General features: G+C 49.8%; 2 protein-coding genes and 1 non-coding gene across 6 annotated transcripts in view; 2 read left to right on the plus strand and 1 right to left on the minus strand.

Annotated features, from left to right (window-relative positions):
- LOC144155851 (uncharacterized) overlaps nucleotides 1-15,596 on the plus strand; it is a 1,021,707-nt gene that overhangs the window by 512,368 nt on the left and 493,743 nt on the right. The gene's annotated exons all lie outside the window — the stretch shown is intronic.
- LOC144173117 (late histone H2A.2.2-like) lies at nucleotides 6,131-7,070 on the minus strand. The gene has a single exon (XM_077701635.1). The coding sequence runs from the start codon at nucleotides 6,738-6,740 to the stop codon at nucleotides 6,300-6,302; it is 441 nt and encodes a 146-aa protein (XP_077557761.1). The 5' UTR covers nucleotides 6,741-7,070; the 3' UTR covers nucleotides 6,131-6,299.
- Nucleotides 14,130-14,202, plus strand: Trnar-acg (transfer RNA arginine (anticodon ACG)). Its single transcript has one exon. It is a non-coding gene; the product is annotated as a tRNA-Arg (tRNA).

Raw genomic sequence — 15,596 nt, forward strand, 5'->3', positions numbered from 1 at the left:
CGCAAATTTTCCCGCACCGAAGAAAAAAAAAAAAAAAAAAACACCATCATCAAGACAACATATAGGGCAGTCCCCAACCTCGCATTTTTGACCGTGAGACGAACTGACAACCGGTGGTTCACCAGGGTAACACAATGGGCGGCCAGAGATCGGTCTAGAAGATGGGGAAGGCCATGAACTCGATGGAGGGAAGAAGTAGCAACATTCGGAGGCAAAGAATGGACTCGGGCAGCGCAGGACAAGAGCGGTGAACGTCACTGGCAGATCGTCCTGTAGTCGACGTAAATAGGATGTTGATGATCATAACGATGCAAACGCGCTCAAATTGTGTCTTCATAACGCTGTTGAAGATATCAGAGAAACCACTCTCTTAGAACCAAGTGAGTGCCTGGGAAAACAAAATCGGGACGGGCCATCGTATGGAACACAGGTTACCCCCCAAAAAAGAAACGACTAGCGCCTTGATATAGACAGGTCACCGATTCAGCGACTACGCAGAAAAACCCCCCTCTACCAAAAACGTGTATCTAAACCTACTCAAGAACAGCCATATGGCAGGATCAGGTTCATTTGAGGGAAGTTTCAAACCCATAAGACCCCAGTATACACCGAATCCAGCACGTACGGAAGTACGAGGCAGCAGTTGTCGTAGTTGACCACTTGAGCAATGCTTGGGATTGCATGGCCCTTCTGCGTACAGGAACACAGAAATGGAACTTGGAGACATCCTCTTAACAATCCGACTAGCGCAAGTATCGAATATAAGCGTAAACATTATTACACGCTCTCAAAAGCCCTTACTGTTTTCTGCTGGCAGAATACCTAAACGCTTTTCTAAGATACTACCTTCCACAATTCAGAAAATTAATCAGGTCACCTGGACGCTCAGACACAAGGGTGAGAAAGAAAACGAGGAACCGACCAAGAGGCACGGGAACTCACAAACCGTGCTCGTTGCTACCACAACTGCCGCGCTCCCTTCCAAGAAAAACGCCAAGAATGTCTCCTGCTTCTACGCCTAGGAACACAGTTTTCGCCCTCGCTACAAGGGGGTCTCAATGCAGAACAATCGCGAACTCAGTGGAGGATAAACCAACACAACTATCTACAAATATATGTAGGCGAAGATGTCTTATGGCCCGGGAAGATTACGCATTCACTTGGCTAAAATCAGAGAAACGTATATCTTCTTCCACGCAACCTATAGCTATGTCCAAGGGTAGGCTCAGGGGAGAACAACTCAAACATTACATTTCCCACTTCTAGCAAGACAGGCAGCTTTAACCAGCTCGTTACCTCAAGATCAGCGCGAGCTGATGAGATGGCAAGGGCAGGAGCTGCTGCATCTGGCACCCTGGACTTCAGGTTCCACCCTTGAGCTACCTGCCATCTCTTTACCCCCTTTTCCTAAATCTCAAGTATTTCACCCGTAACAAAGATCTTCATACACATAATCTCTCTCTTCGAAAAAGCAAAAATATTCACTCCGGCTTAAGCATCAGTTAATAAACACTTCGAAACACTGTCATGGCACCCTCTCGCTCAAACTGACCAACAACCAATCCGCAGCCGCACCCTTTTACGCTTACATCTTAAGCCTCAGAAAAAGCCGAGATACTTTGTCTTTCCTGGGCCACGGCGAGAGAGAGAGAGAGAGAATAAACTTTAATTAATCCAGAAAATGCTTGAGAGAGGCGTCCTCATTCCAGGATGCCTTGAGCTCGGGCCGCGTCGACAGCCCTTTCGATCAGGCGCAGGCTGTTGTTGGTCAGTTTGTTGTTGGTGTTGTTGTCAGGCTGTTGTTGGTGTTGTTGGTCCCTGATAGTCTTTCTCTCTTTTCTAACTTGTGAAGTGCTCGTGAAGCATAGGTCGTAAATACAACTGCGTTCTAAAACGCTCCCTGGCAGTCGAAGTAACGCTATCGCGTCTTACATCTTAACACCCATACGTAGATGTCACCTGCCACTTTTTTTGTTCTTCTGGTGGAAACACGCTTTGGTGTATGACGTAATGCCTGCACAGCTGGCGATCGTGTCTGCCCAGCATGCTACCATTAAATAAATAGGCAAATAACAAACTTCGCCGCGCAGGCGCGGCGTCTGCAGAAAATGCGTGTCTTTTCTTTCGCATCCGCCGTTGTGCCATTATCCTCCTTTCCAAACTTCAGTTGCCGATCGTCACATTACTATTCGGCGGAGCCCTCGAATTTTGCTGTCTCAATCATAGCGTCTGTGTGGCAGCGGGGACGTATTTCCGTGGACGCCTGATGAGCACGGCTGATCGCGGACGGCTAAGAGCCACGGGGGAGTCGAAAGATGCGCCAAATAATGCTATCGCGTTAAAAACACTGCGCTGCATGATTTGATAGGGTTTAACGCGCCGACGCAACGCAGGCGATGAGGCGCGCCGTAGTGGAGGGCACCGGATTAATTTTGACCACCTGGGGATCTTTAACGTGCGCCGAAATTTCGTACACACGGGCATTTTTGCTTTTCGCCTCCATCAGGAAAGCGACCGCCGCGGCCGGGAAACGAACCTGCGCTGCATGATTTAGCTTAAACACACGATGAACCCACATGAAAGCAGCATCCTCAATCTCGCCATAGATGATGCGCCGGGTGGGTTGTCTGTACGTGTCTGTTAGGTCAAGCGAAAGGATGAATCCAATCATCCAGTAGAGGTAGCTAGATGGCAGGCTGAGAAATGTCAACCGAAGGCGAACTTTCACGGAAAGCTTTGCGAATAGAAGTAGTGCGAATAGAATGCGTACGTGGCGCGGCAGAGATTGCATGCGATATGCTCAAGCGCACTTGGGAGACTCGGGCAGCCCTAACTTTGAAACCGGGATAGCCGAACAAAGATGTAGGGGGGGGGGGGGGGGGGCGGGAGCGAGTCAAGCTGATTCGCGGCCGGGCTGGAGCGGAGGCGTGCGCGCACGCGTTGGCATGAACACAGCGCGCGCCGCCGCTCTGGCGCGGCCGTGGATGATTGTACAGCTTTTTTTTCCCCTTGCCTTCCCCATCTCCAAGGATGGAAAATAAAGAAAATATTATTAAGATGGTGCCGTGGGCCACATCACCGGGACGACAGCTGGGCGTTTCCTCGGCTGCGCAAGTAGCTGCTTTTTAAGTGAAGAGCAGTTTTCCACCTGAGATGGAGGAGGAGGAGGAGGAGGAAAAAACTTTATTCAAACGCAACATTAAGCGTCGAGAATGTCCCGGGCCAGGTTCACCAACGCCAACTGGTCCGAGAGCTGGTCCGAGGCTAGCCAAGTCCGCCACGTTGAAGGAGGAGGGTGGGGAAAATGTGGGGATTTAATTGCAATGGGGCAGGCGAAAATGCAGCGTTCGAGATTAGCGTATGGTTCGGGACAATTGGGACATGCTGGTGAGTGTCGGAGACGGTAGAGAAAGGAACGAGCAGGTGTAAGGAGGGTATTTAACTGTATGCGTCGAAGAATGCGTAGTTGCGTGGTGGTTAGAGTTTTGTCTGGAACAGGAAGTGTACGAAGAGTGTCTCTGATGTTCTTGTAGTGAAGCTTTATTTCTTGTTTGTAGTGGAGAGTCCTGTCCCACGTTGGTGGATAAGCCCAGTGAATCCCAGGCGCCCGGTGCAGAAGTTCGCTGGCGAGGCTATGCACTACCTCATTGCCTAGGGATTCCAGCGTGACCAGGAATCCACCTCAGTGTGACAGTGTGGGGACGTAGCTTTGTTAAGGCTTTGCGTAGATCCTTATGCAGTTCTTCAGGAATCCTACCCATGTGAATGGCGCGAATAGCTTGCATCGAATCAGTGTATATGGTATATCCTGAGGGGTTAGGGGGAGAGGTGCTGAATACTGGTGATTATTGGGAGGGTCTTTAGAGTCGCTGTAGGTGGGGAATTAGTGAAAGGACCAAGGGTGTCTGTGGCTGCTTCACTGCCACTTGCGATGAAATAGGCGGCTGCTCCGACATGCGTCCGCGATGCGTCCGCGATGCATCCGTGTAGACGATGGTAGAATCAATAGGATGGACATGAACGCGAGCACACGTCTCTCTGAATTGCTATCAGCTGCAACGTTTCTTGGGATGGGAGCTATCCTGAGGTTATCTGGGAGTGGTGCAGGAGGGGTGATGATAGGAAGGTCAATAGGTCTGAGAGCAACTTGGTGAAGGATCCAGTGTCCTTGTTTTGTGCTAGAAAGACACGCCATTTGCCGGTCTTTATGTTGTTGTATAAGATCTCCCAGGGGCAAGAACAGCCCCATAGAGTATAGGCGTTGAGTGGACGTATTTATGGGAACGTTGAGGGCGGTCTTATACAGTGTATGAAGCACAACCTCAATCTGATATCTTTGGTGATAAGTCAGAGAGAGATATGGAATGGTGTAAATAATTTTACTCGGAGCTAAGGCATGTACGAGCTGCCTAACTTGACCCTCATGTAGCCCCGCGTGCTTGTTGACAATGCGGCGCACTAGATGTGTAAGCTGATGGCAAACTTCAACTGTTGTAGCCACATTAGCCTGATTAGATGACTCATGGATATGCAGTCCAAGAATTCGGCAGGATATTGCGCAGGGGATGGGGTGGCCCACCATTGTGAGAAGGATGAGGTGGTTGTGTTGGCGCCAGTGGCGTAACTAGGGGGGGGGGGCAAGGGGGTACAAGTGCCCCGGGCGCCACTAGGGAGGGGGCGCCGAGCCGAGTCCTCCGAACATGTGCCCGAGGGAAAAAAGCGGCACCGGGTTACCGTATGTCACCGCAGCGGGCCGGCACTGCTGCAAAAGTCGCCGTTGAAGAGAGCGCCAATTGGGCTAGTTGGCGCGACATTGCAGCAAAAGAATAGTGCTGAGGAAGACAAGGACGACAAGAGGGGGTCACACATGGGGCGCAATGTCGGGGGCGCACACGGGGCGCTAGCACCCCGCCAACCTACCGGCATAGTGCCCCGTATGTGACCCCCTCTGTCCGTCCTTGTTTCCCTCAGCACTATCCTTTTGCTGCAATGTGGCTGTTCAAGCAGTTTATTTCCTTACTGCTTTCCTTGTCACGAAGCGGTGCCACCGATGTGTGAATGGTTAGGAACCCCAGATGGTATACATGGTGTGTGCGTGCTGCATGTATGCATGTGCTTTCTATTTTCGTTTGTATTCCAGAAGCGGGCGGTGGGGTGAAGGGGGGGGGGGGGGTGCTCTTAAAATTCGCACCCTTACAATTCGCACCCTTACACCCGACAAGGTCCATTTCTTCTTTCACTTTTCTTTCGAACCTTGCGGACTTCTGGGGTATGGTACGATGAATACATATGCTAAGACGGCTATAGTCCACTGTAGAGAACAATCAATCAATCCAAAAATCACTCATTCGCTTTCCAAAAACAGCCAGATGGCCTTCTTTCAACATAGATGACGACAACAACAACAACAATAATAATAATAATAATAATATTGTGATGATGATGACAATCACTATCATTGTTATCATGAGGGGGCCGAAAATATATTTGCCATGGGCGCCATCCTATCTAGTTACGCCACTGGTTGGCGCTGATAGCGAGTTTTCTCAATGAGCAGCAATTCGGACTTTTCAGGTGCGGGAGACAGGCCTAATGTGTCGAGATACGTAGTGACTGCACCGATACCTTGCTGCAAGTTGTCCTGCACTGACCCAGGAGACCCAGATGTGCACCAAAGAGGAAGGTCACCTGCGTAGAATGTATGTTTGAGGTTCGGGATCGATGCTAGAATACGAGACAGGGGCGCCATTCCGAGATTAAAAAGGGTGGGTTAGATACTAGCACCCTGTGGAGTACCACGTGTGATGGGAAAAGGATCGGATACCGAATTAGGGAGACGGAACTTGGCCGTGCGGTTGCGCAGAAATGCAGCGATGTAACCGTACATCTTTGGCCCACAGCCGGTAGCGGCAAGTATATTTAGAAGAGGATCATGGGCAAGGTTATCGAAGGCTTTACGGACATCCTCCAGGGTAAAATCACGGTAAAATCTCGCAACTAAAGTTGCAAATAACGAAAAGTCGCTTTTCTCTGCGCAGTGACAGTTTATTAATGGGAGAATCGGCCGCTGTCGGAAGTTAGCGGGGAGATCACCTTTGTGGCTAATAAAGACAGGCTGCCTTGTCATCAGTACAGGTCGTAACATCTTTATTCGGAAGGTCGAATGTGGGGTGCACTGATTTACTGGCGTTAAAAATAGTTTGGGCTGTATGACGTCGCTTTGCTAATTTAGTCTCCTGTTCCTCGATTCCGAATTGCCCCCAGACGAAGAACGGAGTTCGTTAACACGCCGTAGCTTGTTAGTCGGCCGGCGGAGCCCGTGCACCGTCCTTGCGACCGTTCGGGGCGGGGCTCGGCTCGGTTGTCGCCTTTGGCAGCAGCTCCTTTGCAATGTGGGGCAGCACGCCCCCCTGGGGGATGGTGACGCCCATCAGCAGCTGGCACAGGTCGTCGTCGCCCTGTACGGCCAGCTTCACGTGCCTGGGCGTGATGCGACGCTTTTTATGAGCCCGCGCCGCCTTGCGGGCCACGTCCAACAGCTCGGCCGTCAGGTACTCGAGGACGGCCGCCAGGTAGACCGGAGCGCCGCTGCCCAGACGGTCGGCGTAGCTCCCCTTGCGCAGAAACCGGTGTATGCGGCCCACGGGGAATACCAGGCCCGCTCGCAAGGTCCGGGACCGGGGCTCCGGCGGCCTGAGGATCTTGACTCCCATTCCTGCGCCGCGACGGTGGTAGGACATAGCCGTGCCGCCTGAAGAAGCTCCTCAGCGAAAAAGGCCTAGTCGTCCCTCGCTCCGCTCTTTTATGCACCTGGAGCTAGTCACGTGGCTGTCCGTTGATTGGGCCGCGGTTTCCTTCGTACCGAGTCGAAATCGGGAAGGCTTATCTCTTTTCGCTGTGGATCGATACATTCGCTATATCCTAAGACAGCGAGCCGCCATTTGATGCGAGCGGATGAAAACGCAATGCGTGTCGATCCGCAACGACCATGGTACACGTGCATTGCTTATGCGCCATGATCCAATACTTCGCTGTCGGGAATCTTAATGGAACTTTTCCACGATTTTTATCTGCCCATATGTGGTTGAAGGCACCGCCATTACTTTTGGTGGCTCGCTGTTAGAGAACCGCTTCTAACAGATGCAGTGGGCATGCCGAGCCCAACTTTGAGCAGCGCCTTGTTTGCATTCGATAGCCGTTCAGTCATTGGACGACCGTATTACGAAACGTATTACGATACGCATTACGAAACGTATTAAATTTCGTCAACTGCGCACACAAAGAGACACTTTTGCGCATCATCTGAAGTAAAAAAAAAGTGGAGCCTGATGTGCATCTAAATCAATCCTCCTAATTATCACAACAACGTCACCGCAACCAATGTCGATCACGACTTGTGCTTTTCGTATACGCCGCTATATGTATACCGTAGCGCTTTACTTGGCTTGGAAAATGTCTATCAGAAGTCGCGTTGCACTTCATCCGTCTAACTTGAATGGAAAGTTCAACCTCCCCTGACGCATTTCAGTCTCCCAGCTGCGAGTTAGATTATAAATAGGTATAATTTTTTCACTCCAACAGAAATACTATCGCTTTATGTGATGTGTAAGGTATTCTTAATGTGGTCTCTTCTTCTGTCTTGCACGGCGGTTTTTATGCACTCTACAGGCGATCCAAAAGTTGAACGGAGCACGCGAGCGGTGGCCAATTTGGGCAAAACACCATGCCAGTAGATGCGGCGCGCATAGCGAGGTTTCGCGGGCTGACCTATTCGGCTGACCTATCTGAATGTTCTGACGCTTATCTTAACGCCTGCTCGAGCAAATTACGCTGCTACCATCCCTGCTCGTCAGGGGCTCTCTTTGTGCCTCATGCAAGCATTCGTTTGCCCGCGTTGAGAAGAAAACGGTCTTCGGTGGCATGTGCTGTCTGCTTGGTCAGAGACGCCACCACTTTCAATCTGCCTGACTGCCGTGATACGCGCTTCTCTCAACGGCGAGGTTGTTGCATCATGTGGTTTAAACGCTTGTGGATCAATTTGGCAGTAACGGCTGAAATTGTGCGATATTGAAGGGAACGCATGAACAAAAGAACATTACATACGGGTATTTAATGAACGGAACTGAGCGAGTGAGTCGGTTGGGGACCAGCCACTGAAACAGCAATTGTTTTTATTAATAAAGAGCGTTAACCAATTTTCTTATATTTTCCTGCTGCGCGCACAATATAGCCCCGTCCACGGTGCTTGGGCAGTGAAAGCGTTGCTGGAAGAGCGAGAACACGCTGCGAGAGATACGCTGGGACAGAGCGATCCAGATACGTCGAAATTTTTTACAAGTCTGCGTCGGTGCATGACCGAACTTGTAATTAACGCGAGCCTAAGCTTCACATGTTACTAAGTGTTGTTTTGGGAACAAAATAGGGAGAAATATGTAGGTTTGTTTTAATTCTCACTGTCTGTGATTCCCGTGTATCTTTGGAAAATACAACCGATCGTATACGTCTCAAGCAGCGTACACCCCTCTTTTGTAGTACACTTAAGTTTTTGTGTTCGGTGTAATGAAGCCAATTTGTACTGAAGTAACAATCGGCTCACTTACTCAATTTCCTTGAGCGGCTAGATTCCGCATGCAATTTTCTCTTTTAAAGCGTAGCTATCTATGGCTAGGATCCAGGAAGTCGTCTCCAAAGACTAAACATTTTTAGCGTAATGAAAAATCTTAACAAAATTAGTGCCCTTCCACTCTGTGAAGAAGGATGACCTGCAAAGCAGGACGCAGTCCACGGAGTGCATGAAACAAAACACGTTTATTGTAATTTGCGTTGGAGCATGCTTACTAGCTAATTATGTGAATGAACCTTTGAAGGATCCAAGCTTTGTTCTTGCACATAAACATGGAACTGCGTGTGTCCTCCCGCGTCGTAAGCGTCTTAGTGTTTGTGTAAGTCCGGGTTCAGACTGTTGCCGCCACAGTCGTAATAACTCTAAAGAATTACGTCATTTCACGTCTCAGCCAACCGAACTGCGTGCATGCCATATTTTATGTCCGCGATATGCCTTTTGCGTCGGTAGTCTGAACATAGCCAAACACACAAACCAAATCCTCTCTACCACTAAGGACTTCGGACAAGCCCCATTGGGCCGTTTAACGTCCGCGTTTAAACCTCGCACCAGCACAGCGGACGTGCCATGCCATCCATCAGTACGGCCATGAAAGCTATAGCTGCGCATGCACGCCCCCTCCTTCCTCCCACTATTCTCCACTACAAACCAGCGCACGTATAAGCCAGTAACCGGTCATATGCGCGTGTTTAGTATTGACAGACGCCTTCTAAAATATCCCCTAAAAGCCCTCTGAAGAAGTGATATTGGCTCACGCCGGCGTTCCAAGCGAGCAAGTTGCTGTTCATCCGGGAGGGATTCGCCACTACTCCACGAGCTGAACTTGAGGCGGTAACTGCGGCGCCAGCAGCTGTCCATTGTTTTTGCGCCAATTCGCACTTCTGGTCAGGCCAACACTTCAATTCTTGCTCTTCTTCCTCCAAACGAACGGCATGCATCCGTATCGTAACGATTTAAATCCTTAAAACCTAGAAGCCCTTGAGCTCTATTCTCGCGTACAAACATGTGGCTGTCCGTTTTCCTTCCCCCTCGTATGCATCTTACAGTGGTGTAAGATGTCTGTGTAACACATCAACCCACACCCGAAGCACTCGATTAAGGATGCGCAGCCGACTAACCGCATTGAGCCATGTAATTCGACATCTAAATCTCCCACCAGCACAACCGGCATTTCATCCGTACCTGCATGACGCCTAGCTGGGGGGTTAGACATAAACTGCTCTGCAGAGCAGTTTATGTCTAACCCCCCAGTTTTTATTCCGGTGTCATCGATTTACTCGGCACCGTTCCGGGCCTCCACCTCCCCGCCGTTGGCACCTCTTTCACAACCATTTTCCTTCTCGCCTCCACCGATGCCCCCTTGTAAAGTATGCGGCTATCAGATGATTGCAAAAAATAAACAAGCACGGATGGGCGTAAAAAAATGCACTGACGATTACTACAAATTGTGCGCAGCAGGAACTGCAGTCTTATCGGTCACGGCAACGGAGCAAGAATATATAGGAGGCGAAACGGCCCATTTCAACAAGCGCGGGCGAGCGACCAGGGGCGGTATTCTCGAGTTTTGTCCCTTTTGCGTCCCTTTCAAAAGTGTCCCTTTTGGCGAGCCCTGACTGGCTAAAAGCAAACAACCGCAAGTGACGTAACGCAAGCGCGGCAAACCTACTGCCAACCTTCCTCCGTGCTGCCAACGTCCACTTCTTAACCGGAAGTACGTCACGATAAAAGGGACGCAAAAGGGACGTTTTCAAAAGGGACAGTTTCGAGAATACCATAATGTCACAATGAAAACCAAGGCGGACTGCAAAGCTTCGTAGCTGCGACGTCGAAGGAGAGGGTAGCGGCCACACTTATTCCGTGGCTGAGCGCTGAGCTGGCTAAGCAGTGAAATGCCGATTGCGGCGGCCGCGCAGTTTCTTCATCCGCGGCAGATGCCATGACGAGCGCTTGTGTATCTGACCGCGCTAAGTAGCCTAGTTTCGCCTCCTATCTTACTCTTGCTCCGTGGTCAGGGCGCATTTCTACTGCGTCTAAGGAAGTGTTCGCGTTATCAGCGAACGTACGACGGCGTGCGCTACTCCGGTGCTACCTTGCAGTGCACCGCCGCCGCCGGCCAGTATGTTGCAAATCGTGTTCGAACCTCCCGCGCAAATTTCACGTGGTTCGGATTAGCCCCGCACAAGGGAGCAGCGAGCATGTTGTTGCACATCGTGTTTGAACCTCCGGCGCAAACGTCAAGAAGTTTGGATTAGCGGAGAAAGGAACAGCGTCTGGGGAAAGTGTAGGGGGAGGGCGCTCCTTGGTGGCGACACATGAAACATGTGTGAAAGAAAGGCAGTGAGAGACAGTGAGAGAGACAGAGAAATGTAGAGAAATGTAGAGACAGTGAAGAGACCGACACCGGCGTTACCTGATCGAACACCTCCTGGTTCTCGTATTTATTTTTTGCGAGCTCACGCTCCTACCCCGCTGCCCGCCCTCTTCGTCCTCTTCTCTGGTTGAGCTGCAAGGCGCGTGGCGCTTCCCGCCACAGCTTTCTCACGGGAAATTCAACATCCTCCTCTAAAGTTTTCAGTTCGTCGTTCCCGTTGACGTTCAGCTTCGCGTGCCTTCGTTGTATCAGTAGCTTCTTGACGTAGTTTGAATGAGTCAAGGACATAAGGCGCGTTCGTAGCACTTGCTCCTGTCCCGGTTTTGTAGCGCACTGGGAAGAGCACCACGTACCTCCCGTTGCGGCCAGAGAGTCGTGGGATCGAAACCGGGCGCCGCTAACTATTTCTATTTTTATAGTGTAGGGGGAGAGGTGCGGACGGACGGACGATGGAGCCGAAAGCAAGAGATGCTTCGCATCTAAAAGGTCCCAGGGCCTTCATACTTCGATATAAAACGGCTGATATTGCTTCGCAAACAAATGTTTTTCTAGCACTGCATTTGTGTTTACAGATGAAGCTGACTTTATGAAGATCGGTGTAAGCTTGGTTTTTGTAAGCTGAATTTTCCACGTTTTGGTGTTGTTCAGTGACGCATGGCCATCTACAGAACGAGTACGGTTACAGAAAACGTATCTAACCCTTGAGTTATCGAAAGTACCCCGAAGTAAATTTTATGACAATTAGCCACTCAGTCGACTCTATCATTAGGCACCCCAGCTTCGCTGGTTATCCTTCTTCACAGAGTGGAAGAGCACTGATTTTACTTTATTTCCCTAAATCACGTGCAAATTGCATTGTTCCCAACCACGCCCAGGCCTGCCGCACTCATCCCACCGTCCAGCTTGTCTGTAGATTACTGACTCAATTTGCCGACAAAGTCCACTTAACGTATATAACACGAAACCGGCATGATCGAGCCATAACTTAGTCATATTTGCGGCAAGGTTGAACTTTGAACGCAAGCTAATATGCCCAGTGACAAAGCGATCTGTACAGCGAAAACATTATACAGTAGTTTATATACCACTAATGCGAAAGTTGGGTTACGTGGTTTTCAATCTATGCCACTGCACGTTCGCCCTTACCCTTCATTCCTGTGCGGCAGAGTCAACCGGACAGCTAAAGATGACTTTAGTAGTGCCAAATTTTCCAACAAGCCCCTGCTCATGCATCCGTAACTGACCTCCCTGTTTCCCTGTCTATTATTTTACGTGTTAGCGAAAATGCCATGAAATGTTTATGTTGTCAATATTTCAAGCTCAGTAGGCATGTTCGTCGTGTGGTTTTCACTTATGAGTAGACTGTGAGATTTCTTTATGGTAATCCGGTCTGATCTTAAGGTTTCTTTCTCAAAATCCCGTCTGTTTGACTATAGTGTGCCAATTAATTAAATTATTTATTGCGTTTGGCTGTCAGGTTAGCAACTTCGCCACCATCTAATACGGCCAGTAGCTAAGCGTGGTGAACTAATGCGATGACATCATGTACCGGTGGCCTTTCATTTTTAGATGCATACGTTTACCGCTATACTAAGCGTTGCACGGTGGGCAGACTTTTACTGCAAAGCAATATATGTCTAACCCCCCGCCCCCCAGTTTTCATTCCGGTGTCATCGATTTACTCGGTGCCGCTCCGGGACTCCCGTTGCCACCTCTTTCACAGCTATTTTCCCCCTCGCCTCCACCGATGCCCCTTTGGCAAGTTGCGCAGTCGGCAGCTAACGGTGGTAGTGCGGTTATCAGATGACTGCGAAAAATAAACAGAAGCACGTATAGGCGTAAAAAATTCACTGACGCTCAGTACACTCCCTAATATGAAATTTGTGCGCAGCGCGAGGTGCAGTCTTCTCGGTCACGGCGCATTTCTGCTGCGTCTCAAGAAGTGTTCGCGTGATCAGCGAACCTACGGCTGCGTGCGCCGTTTGAACCCGCGAAAACGTCACGTGGTTTGGATCAGCGGAGAATAGAACAGCGTCTGGGGATAGTGTCAGGGGGAGGGCACTGCTTGGTGGAGACACAGGAAACATGCGTGAGGGAAAGGCAATGATAGAGATGACGCCGTAGCCGCACGTGTCGTACTCCACTTCACCCTTCGCTAGACGCTCCTCTCCGTTTTGTTTCATTCGTCGCTGCCGCGTTCGCTCACTCGGTTACGCGGATATAAATAGACGCCGCTACCGCGAAGCCCAGGTAACGGCTGCCAAAGGGCTGCCCCCTAAAACGACCGAAACCAGCCGTCGCCGTTTCCACTCAAATTCACTTCGCCAAGTAGCTGCGAAATCCCCCAGGTAGAAGAGAAACTTCCCCAGTTGGAACGCCAGCTTGAGCCCATATTTCGTTCTCAGCTTGGAAGGCCTTCCGAGCGACATTTTCGTGGTGTCTTTCACGCCTAAGCATGCGCCATCACCGGTTGCCGGTTTATGCGTGCATGGTTTGAGGGCTTGCGCAGTTTTGTATTGAAAAATAGTGGTAGGGAGTAGGGGAGGCGTGCACGCGCAGCTATAGGTTTCATGCCCGCACTGATGGATGGTATGTCTGTTGTGCTGGTACGAGATTTAAACGCGGACGTTAAACGCCCCATTGGGACCTGTCCGGAGTCCTTAGTGGTAGAGCGGATTGGGTTTGTGTGTTAGGCTAAGTTCAGATTACCGACGCAAAACCCATATCGTGATCTATGGACGTAAAAAAATGCCATGTCACGCAGATCGGTCAGCTGAGACGTGAAATAACGTCATTCTTTAAGTCATTGCGACAGTTGAGGCAACAGTCTGAACCCGGCCTTACACAAACAGTAAAATGCTTACGACGCGGGAGGGACACAGGCAGTTCCATGTTTATCTGCAAGAACAAAGCTTGGATCCGTCAGAGGCCTGGGTCATTCAGCTAATGGCCTAGGAAATATGCTCCATCGCGAATTACGACAAACGTGTTTTGTTTCATGTGCTCCGTGGACTGCGTCCAGATTTGCAGGTCATCCTTCTTCACAGAGTGGAAGGCACTAATTTTTTCTTAATAATTACTCCGAAACGACTTTAAAATTATGAATTATTGTGGTACCTTCCGAATTCCGACCTCGGGCCTGTGGCGCAACGGATAACGCGTCTGACTACGGATCAGAAGATTCCAGGTTCGAATCCTGGCAGGCTCGTATTTTTTTTCGCGGGCCCGCCGTTTTTTTACGCCTAAGCGTGAGTGGCTGGTCTGTGAAATGTAACCGTGCCTGAAGCCACCCGCATTTTCCAGCTTAAAACTCGTCACGATGTTACGCCAGATGTACGAAACGCCCTCCTGGAAACAGGCTTCACGAACTATGGTGCACGGATTTATTTATTTATTTATTTATTTATTTATTTATTTATTTATTCTGCTCCCTAACCCCCAACCTGCCCCCTATAAAAGTTGCCACTTCCTTCCCCTCCTTATGCGCTTAGCAGTCTGCGAGGCGTTCGGATGCCAGTCACTGCTTGGGCCAATTGGAGCAGGGGTTGGTCGCGCCCGGCAAAAACACGAAACAGCCAAAGCTCACTGCCTTTTTTGCACCTGAGTAAAGTTTTGCTTCACTGAATACATTGGGTTTTTATTCTTCGCACTTGTGGCGCAGTTGAATCTCAACTACTTTAGCTTTTCTCGACTGGTCGCTTATATCGAAATTTTTCACGGTCCGGTTTTGACTTCCTTATAATGAGGGATTACTGTATATATATATATATATATATATATATATATATATATATATATATATATATATATATATATATATATATATATATATATTGTAGTGCGGAAAAGATACAAGTATCTCCTACCCTTTCAAGGAGATTGGCCATGGTAATATAGCGACAAGGAAGTTGAAGAACCAGTGAACTGGACAGGGATCATTAGTGTGGACCGCGAGAAGAGCGCGTGAGAGCCAGCCGTCTGCCCCGCTTGCTTCGGACTGCCTTCGCTGAGCGTCCTGCTGCATTGCCTTCGGAAATAAACCCATCTTACAGTTTGATGAAGTGTGCGGGTTCTCCGCCTCAGCTCACCCCGTCTACCCTCGATACTGGCGCTCCGCAGTCGTACCCTGCCATCTCCCACTGAGTCAACCATGCCTGGTGATGCGGCATGTCTCTTGACCCAGGTGCAGTTTCGGCGCGTAAAACGTCGCTTTTAGTTTGCTGAAAATATAATTGACTGGCATATTGCGAGTAGTAATCTCCGAAAGGCGGCGTGATTCGTGCGGCGGACCAAGACTCCGGCGGCTGAGTTTGTCATGTTGATCCTGGTGGAGGTACAGTCGATAGCTTTATGACTGTAAACACGGGAGCGCGTGTCGCTCAGTGCATGCACAGCGGTGTAGCGATGGAATGGTGAACTGTCGGAGTTCATACATTTGGCGGATACGCTTCCTGACAACGGTTGATTGCGCTGTTGTCTGCTGCGGTAGCTGCGTCATATATCTGGAAACTATTCCAGAGAATACATGTGCAGGTGAGGGGCTTTAAGATACAAAGCATCTCTTGCTCTCGGCTCCGTCGTCCGTCGTCCATCCATCCGCCG

The sequence above is a fragment of the Haemaphysalis longicornis genome, unplaced genomic scaffold (assembly GCF_048455015.1).
Source record: "Haemaphysalis longicornis isolate Haplotype H1 unplaced genomic scaffold, Haemaphysalis longicornis Haplotype H1 scaffold_1, whole genome shotgun sequence".
Taxonomy (NCBI): domain Eukaryota; kingdom Metazoa; phylum Arthropoda; class Arachnida; order Ixodida; family Ixodidae; genus Haemaphysalis; species Haemaphysalis longicornis.

What these genes read in the sequence shown, in the direction of transcription:
- LOC144173117 (XM_077701635.1), bottom strand. Translation starts at nt 6,740, where the DNA reads ATGTCCTACCACCGTCGCGGCGCAGGAATGGGAGTCAAGATCCTCAGG.